Source organism: Mercurialis annua, linkage group LG3 (assembly GCF_937616625.2).
Source record: "Mercurialis annua linkage group LG3, ddMerAnnu1.2, whole genome shotgun sequence".
NCBI classification, from domain to species: domain Eukaryota; kingdom Viridiplantae; phylum Streptophyta; class Magnoliopsida; order Malpighiales; family Euphorbiaceae; genus Mercurialis; species Mercurialis annua.
The window spans coordinates 75,387,116-75,395,334 of record NC_065572.1 but is presented as its reverse complement, the minus strand read 5'-3'; the positions used below and the strand labels follow the sequence as shown (position 1 = coordinate 75,395,334).

The 8,219-nt window shown below is 31.1% G+C and overlaps 1 protein-coding gene across 2 annotated transcripts; it reads right to left on the bottom strand.

Moving 5' to 3' along the window:
• Window positions 1-1,369: 1,369 nt before the first annotated feature.
• On the bottom strand, window positions 1,370-7,643 carry LOC126675417 (pectin acetylesterase 9-like). 2 transcript variants are annotated; one of them, XM_050370055.2, is made up of 12 exons: window positions 7,119-7,643; window positions 6,931-7,013; window positions 5,707-5,836; window positions 4,269-4,348; window positions 4,083-4,169; window positions 3,858-3,982; window positions 3,705-3,765; window positions 2,901-2,957; window positions 2,740-2,817; window positions 2,408-2,662; window positions 2,183-2,293; window positions 1,370-1,582 (listed from the first exon to the last, which is right to left on the bottom strand). In XM_050370055.2, exons 1-12 carry the CDS (start codon window positions 7,240-7,242, stop codon window positions 1,430-1,432), a joined length of 1,344 nt encoding a protein of 447 aa, XP_050226012.1. In that variant the 5' UTR covers window positions 7,243-7,643; the 3' UTR covers window positions 1,370-1,429. The 2 variants fall into 2 exon arrangements, with proteins under 2 accessions (XP_050226012.1, XP_050226010.1); XM_050370053.2 differs by lacking the exon at window positions 1,370-1,582 and adding an exon at window positions 1,808-2,098 and having other exon boundaries at window positions 7,119-7,640.
• Between the last annotated feature and the right edge of the window lie 576 nt (window positions 7,644-8,219).

The window sequence follows — 8,219 nt, the reverse complement described above, 5'->3', positions numbered from 1 at the left end:
CTGTCAAAATGAATATGATATGGTAATTGAGCTCATCAAACACGTAAAATCAATAAATTTAAATTGAATCTTAACGAGTTTGTAAAATGAACATGCCAATCCACGATTTGACAAGTTCACTAAAAAAACGTCTAATTCTTCTATAAATTATATTACTTGTAATACAATAGTAATCTAATTTTTTTTATACAATTTAAAAAGGCTTAATCAAAATGCCAAACTTATACGTCTTGTGTCAGTTAGCCATTTTTTATACAATTTAGTCATTTTTGAATCGAACCGATTTTTTTAACACCATGTCGTCCATGTCACCGCCAACTAAGCAATTGGCTAACATGGTAGCTGATATATTTTAAATAGGTTTGGCTGACACAAAATGCATAGGTTTGGTATTTTTTGGTGATTAGAGCAAATTTTAAAATGAAACTAATTTTTAAATTTAATAATTAGTAAATTAGTTATATTATAATAAAATTCATATATATTTAACAAAATAATTTTTTTTATTTAACACTAATTAAAATTACTCTAATTTTTTAATAAACTTAATTGATTCTAATAAATTTGTTTTATAATATTTGATGGATATATAATTAATTTAAATTTTATTAAAAATAAACAATGTCATATTCATCAACATTAATTCCTAAAATAATACATTAATTCATTTTTTTTAGTTTGAATGGCTAAAAATTTAAAACTATCCTTTAATTTTTATTATTAATTAAATTAATTACATATTCATTAAAATATATAATAAAATAAATTTATTTGATTTAGTGAAATATTAGATTAATTTTATTTAGTATTAAATAGAAAATATAATTATGTTTAAACATAAATGAATTTTATAAGTGATATAATTAATTTATTAATTATTAAATTTAAAATTAGTTTGATTTTAAAATTTGCTCTTATCACCCAAAAATACCAAACCTATGCATTTTGTGTCAGTTATAGCCAAACCTAATTTAAATATATCAGCTGCCATGTCAGCCAATTATTTAATTGGCAGTGACGTAGACGACATGGTGTTTAAAAAATCGGTTCGATTCAAAAATGGCTAAAAAAGAAACGGAACATATAAGGTTTGGCTAAATCTGGTGATTTTTAAAAGTTTGGCTATAACTGACACAAAACGCATAGGTTTAGCATTTTTTGGTGATTAATCCATTTAAAAAGGTAATTTATTAATGTATAAATAAAATTTAAAGTTAAGAATATATTTTATATGATCTAAATATTTTCACAAGTTAAGAAGGTTGTGTAAGTTATCCTATGTTTAGTTATGTTAATTATTTGTAGGAATATTGATTCGCCAACCTATTTTGACTCCATGCAATAGGCCTGGGTACGGATTAAGCTAATGTAAAGAATAAAACAATCCTTATATTTGTACTTTGTCATTGTTGAACAAGTTGATGTGGTTCTAAATCAGAAAAGGCAGCCATAAGGCCATCCCAATAATCCAAGGCATTGGTGTGATAATGATGGAGTTGTTATCTTCATGACCTTCGAAGCAATCTTTACAGCGATCATAGTCATTGTCCGATGATGCATTGCTCAAAAACCGTCGATCGGCCTAATAGATGGAGGAACGGAGAGAAATTACAAATCTTACTTGTAAATGTGACTAAATAAGATATGTATAGTTGACGATCTCATATAGAAACATAGACGAAAGAATAAAAATTCTCATTTCATGATCCTATAAATTCAAATATTGATTCTGTCATCGAATTTTGAGTTCACTCTTGAATGGTGCAGAAAAGGCAATTTAGCAACAAAATCAGGGAAGCTTAATAAGTAAACCAGAACAAGTAATCAACAATCACAATTAGAAATAACTTTTAATTTTTTTGATTTACAGGCTCATACAAAGAAAGCAAGCCTACAATTTGAATGATTGATTAATCTATGCAACAGCCTCTATATATCTATATTTTCTTCTTTCTCTTGTGAAAATTCTTCACGTATCCATCAAATTAGTATCAGCATCCGTTTGTGCAATCTATACTATCCACAGAGCTTCCCCAAGAAAGAGAAACAATTAAAATAAAAATCCTTTGTCATCTATATTTGAATCCATTTGTGAAACCTGCAACATTGGCTATTCAGCAACAAAAACAACAAGTGCTACATTTCTACTAAAACAGTTAAATTCCATAGGGAAATTGCATACCGGAGCTGCTGGTATGAGGTTACGGCAGCTATTGTTGCAAGGATACGGACAGTCGATTGCCTTGGATATATTTCTACCAAAATACCAATCACCTACTGATTCTGCAATTGTCTGCCAAACAAGATGTTCAAGTCTTTGTTAGTTCTGAAACTTTGGAAATGATCGAATCGAAACAGCAAATTCAGCTTGGTTTTTAGTTCGGTTAGGTTTTTTTGGATGTACTACCTTATTGTGTATCCTTGGAGAATCAACTGCAAACCATGTATCTTGTGATTCACTTTGGCAATGAGCAAAGCATGAATTTATAAACATTCCTCCACGCTTCGAATTTGTAGAGAATGTTCTCAAGGCCAGCAGCATATCACGCCTGAAACCTTGCAATACTCCTATCTGTGATTCACTGCAATCTGCTGTGTTAAGCTTGCAATTCTTCCATGATCCAGGCATGTCAGCAGAAGGAGGCACCAGTGCATGGTTGAACTGTCAGAACTTCAAATTATCAGTCATTTCATGTTGTGAAATTGAATGTTATGTAATTTATGATTGAAATACTTTACCTGGTACACATCATAAGCTGTGTTTAAGATGAAGAATGGCACTGTAATGAACCTTAATGCATACTGCGGAAAAATGCACTGCATAACAAAAGATGGCAGTCATAAGCTGAACCAAACGGATATATATAAAAGGAGAGGAGTCTGGAGGATAAAAAAGTTACCAGTTTCGGATCTTTATAAAAACGGGTGCAGTTTTTGTTCAGATTCTTTTCCATTCCCTGCCATGAAAAATTTATATATGCTGGTAAATTAAGCTGGTATGATATGCAGCTTATTGCATAACAAAATATAAACAAAATCTAATCTCAAATAATATCTAGCATGCATTCCTTTAAAGTTTAAAGTGTGTCATCTAGTTGGACTACTTGCGACTTACTAAAAATTGATTTAAAAAAAGTTAGTTGAGTTTGACTAACTATTCTAGTTTAATCTCGAGCTGAGCTCGAGTATGTCAATTAAAGAGGTTCGTGAGGCTCGCAACCTAAACGAGTTTATTACCTGCATAGTAAGATAATAATTTAAATCTTACTATGTTAACTATTTATACTTTTATATTTAGATTTATATCAAATTAATCGGCTAAATTTCTTTTTTTTTTAGTGAAAAAACAAATAGATGCATTAAAATGATAATTTCATAAAAATTAGTATCTCGAGTGGAGTTCGAAATCGAGTTCAAACTCGAATAGATGAGACGTCGTTCGAGTTTGAACTTGAACCTTTAAAGCTCATTCGAGCTCAAACTTGAGTAGTCCGGATGTTGTTCGAGTTCGAACTTTAGAGTTTAAGCTCATTTGAGCTCGAGCATGCATAATTCGGGCGATCGATTAGATCCATTCACACCACTAATTCCTTTGAACAAAAAATCTTCGATTGTTATCAGTTTTTTATAGTATTATTAATTACAGAGTAATTTACAAACTATATATGGTAAATGTAGAGAAGCAATATTCTAATAAGCTGTACCTGTAAGGAAACTAGACTTTCATAGAATGCCCTCATGGTATGATTCAAGGTGACATCTTTCCTGTAAAATGAAGAAAAGAAATATCAGCTAATTTTTTCAATAGAAAAATAAAACTTGTATAACATCAAACTGTAGTAATAGCAGAGTCTTACTCATCCAAAAAAAATCCTGCATCACTCAAGCACTTAACACTGGCATTGCTTGGTAACACCTTGGCAAAGTTCTCGCAATGGAGGAAGGACGATAAACCCCCGGCAGAGCAGCCTGAAAGCAAGGCCTGTAATAAATGTAGAATCAAAAGTTTTTTCTAATTTTCTCAAATAATCAAATAATATATGGAAGAAAAGCATATTAAATTGTTGCATTTGGATAATTACCTTACGTGCTAGCCCCAACCCTTTGGGAAGAAGATCATGAATGATTGCTTCCCAAATTCTTTGTCCTCTAAAATGAAGGACTGATGTCTGTTTAATATGACAGGACGAGGCAAAACGAAAAATGTTATTCAGCATAATATTACAGTTAGAACAAATTCAAATGCAATTGAAAAGATAATTATATACCCCATTGTCAAAACTGGTATCTCCAGCAAATGAAGCTCCATCACAATATCTAAGCTTCACTCGGTTCCAATTGTAGAAATCTGATTCATAGAGTCACATAGGCTGTTAGTCAATTAAGATTATCAAAATGATTATTCTTAAATTTGCATTCTCGGTACTCAACTAAAGGATTTAGAAGGATTAAATATTTTTACCATTAACGAAGTGTAGAATTTGTACAAAAAGGTTCTCTAATTATAAAAAGTTACAAAATAGTCATCGAATTATAAAAAATTTATAAACCAATTACGGAATTATAAAAAATTATAGGTTACCGAACTATATTTTTTTTACAGATTATTATCGAACTATAGTTTTTTTTTATAAAAACAGTTACCGACTTACTTGTACATCTTTTTCTCGTCCACATCAGCAAATTAGTGCATATCAATAACCATTTTGTAAAAAACTATAGTTCGATAACCGTTTAAATATTTTTATAATTTGATGGCTATTTTATATTTTGGTTAAACTTCTAATTATCTGTAATTTGGTTAAACTTCTAATTTATCACCGATTTAATATGATTCAACCGGTTCAAAATCCGTTTGGATCAAATTTTAAGTTGTTAGGATCAGTTGGACCGAACAGTGTTCAACTTTTTCAAGCGACCAATGTGATCTAATTTCTCGTCCACTTCTCTATAAAAGGGTGCCGTTTATAATTCGATAGCTATTTTATAACTTCTAAAATTCGGTAACTATTTTATAACTTTTATAATTTGATAACTGTTTTATAAAAAGTTATAGAGCTCAATAATTGTAAAAATATTCAATCTCAATTTACATAGTATTTAGTATAATTTTACTATAAAATACTTTCAATTATAAATGAATATATAAGAAACCAAATATTATTCCTATTTATTTCTGTTCTCATTTTGATTTATGATTCTAAATCAAATGGATCCTTAGATGTAAGATTTTTTTTTCTCAACTGTGGATCTCACTTTAGCAAGATTTAGTATCTCACACTAGATTTATACACCGACAAAAGCTTTGCAATAATGGTTTAGTGATTTGTGTCCTGAACACGACAGAACACAAGAAGAAGCTACGTGGTCAGCTGGCCAAAGCCAATGAACAAAGTGGTGCAATTTAGGAAGCGACCAATGCTGGTGATAGTCAGACTTTAGCTGTGTTCTTCACGTGAAAGGACGATCGAACAACAAAGAAACTGAGAGAAATGGACATCTCACATTCTCACTCACGTCCACAGTTTCACAGACCCGAGTCAACGAAACTCACTATATTTCCAGAATTGCCCTTTCTTTAAACAGGCAAACCATACTAGGATCGGGGTCAATTATGTCCCTCCAAAAAAGACTAAAATTATTGAAGGTGTTGGCTAATTTTCAATCTGGGTTTTTAAAGGGCATGATTGAGTGAAATAAAAGTACCTGGATTAAGAGAGGCATTGTTGCTTAGGATTCCAGAGAAAACCTCCAGCTTGTTCATGAAACGTGTAGATCCACGCCGTGTTTTTGCTCTCTCCAAGCATGAATGCAAATCATTGCACCACCCACCTCCCTATCATTATACATCATAATTAGTACCCTTCATAATTGCTTTAAAAACCAAACCGGTAGATAATTGGAACAACCAATTTAACCGCCGATCCAATCGGTTAAATAAATTATATGTATACAAATAATTGAAAATTTGTTCAACTTTAGATTTTGTCTTATTCAATCTATTCCAATTTGTTTGAACAAGATCATACATTTTTAGAATCAGTTAGATGATCATCTACTAGATTTATGGCTCAACCATTTCAATCTATCAATACGATCTAATTTTTCAATTATTGCGTTGCATTGCATTAGCTTGAGTCACTATATTTTATTTATATTACTATTAATAATATAAGTCAACCAATCCTAGTAGTGATGAGAGATAAAATATGAACATATTAAAATAGAAAAATTATTAAGTTTTTGGGATAGAGAATGCAAGTACAAGTCTAAAATAATGAACCATAAATAGGAAAATAAATCTAACTACACCTCATCAAACTAACTCTTCTAGTTAAACTATGAAGTACTATGTCTTACATTTATTATTAAGTTTGGCATTTTCCCGCATGAAACTTTTATTTCATGGTGAGGGACCGTGAGCAAAGCCTTCGAGATTATCTAGTGTGGTAGTATGTCATTTTAGTGGGTCCATTTGCCATGATAAGTGAGAATCCAACATACTCTTAATATGCAATTAAATAATTACAGAAACGTAATCATTAAGGATGGGAAATCCACATGTAATGATCAGTACTAATCATTGATCAATTGACACTAAGAATAACCAACTTCGTATTAAAAATTTCTGAGTCCATAATAACTAAAAATTGCTCATCGTGGAGTATCTTTTAATTCTACCCGCCAAATATGAATTGAATTGTGCATTTAAGGTGTACATGGGCCAGAGCCACCACAAAATCAGCCGTGCCCTCTTTAATGGCACCAATAAAGAGAAACATTGCTGCACAAAACACTAGGCCAACAGAGATTTTTCTTTTTCCTTTTCTTTTTTTGGGAAAAAATAGGATAAAACGACGTCGTATCAGTTTGAAGTTTTTCTAAGCCTTCTTTTTAAAGCAAAAAAAGATAAAAGGAAGAAAGGCTAACCTCAAACTGCAAAAGCCAGTTGTGTGCTCCGGCACCAAATCCTCTGTGGAGATGATACGCCGGCAAACTTCCGTCCAAGCAAACTAATACCACAAAATATTCACCGGTTCAGAAAAAAACACCGAAGATAAGATAAATTTGTCCAACCATTGCTTCATAATTAATAAATTCCTTAAGAAAATACTCACAGGCATCGAAAGCCGAAGCATTACGAACAAGAGTCATGCTAACCAGAAGCCGCTCCGGCGAGCAAATGCACCACACGCAACAATTAAGCAAAATCAACACATTTATTGTAACCGCTTTATTCATCTTCCCGCGTTTTTTTCTTCTCTAAACTCAAATGAATTCGACTAAGCACCAGCTGCGTTATCAGCTCATAAAACCAAGGAATATATAAGGAAAAATGTTGAGAAGAGGAGAATCCGATAACGTCATAAAAAATGTAGAGAGATTTTCTGAAAAAGGAAGAATGCTCAAATTAAACTGGAATAAATATAGAAATTAAGAAGACGAGGATGCTATTTATGGTTTATAAATGTGAAAGAATAAACTAAATTGGCAATGCAAGCGAATTACAAAACAGGAAAAGCAAGGCTGAAACTAATTAAGCAGTGTTAGAAAAAATAGGAAATAATAATGGTTGAGAGGTAGTAGAAGACAACTGATCAAGAACGTGAAGCTGGATTGGATTGTCTTTATTATGAGCTTTTTAAAACAATCTTTGTGGCCAAGTTGTGTGTGAGTTGCGGTCCCATTCTTAATATTGTATTAGTCTATAACTTCCTATCAAGCAACAGCTTTCTTATTATTAGTACTATTATTGTTTTGGCTGTTACCAAGGAGTGAGCAATTAGTCAAATTAATTTGTTATAATTCACTTCATTTAGCTATGCATTTTTATTTGGTTAAATTGAAATTAATTACTATATTTTTAATAATTGAAAAGAGGAGCGCTTGTGAAAGGATTTGAACTTCGATATCCTTGCTGCTTAATACTTACATCATTTGAGCTATAATTCATCGGTATAAATTTATTAGTTTAACTAACTAAACAATTACCTACTAATTTGATCAATCAATTTATTTATTTTGTAGTTTTAATCATTCAGTTAATTTGGTTTGTTAATTAAGTTACTATAATTTTGGCATTTATACTAAAAATATCTAACAATTCGGTTAGTTTAATTTAAATGAATTGTGTTCAATTTTAATCAAACCGAGCACTTGCTATGCTAGTTGAAAATAGTTGGAATGGAGAATCAACTCTAAAATTTTAATTTTCTTTC

Coding starts and splice junctions, on each gene's coding strand:
- LOC126675417 (XM_050370055.2), bottom strand. CDS start 7,242: ATGAATAAAGCGGTTACAATAAATGTGTTGATTTTGCTTAATTGTTGC. Junction 2,663..2,739: donor CAGCTTATGATGTGTACCAG/GTAAAGTATTTC, acceptor AAGTTCTGACAG/TTCAACCATGCACTGGTGCC. Junction 2,294..2,407: donor CTCCAAGGATACACAATAAG/GTAGTACATCCA, acceptor CTTGTTTGGCAG/ACAATTGCAGAATCAGTAGG.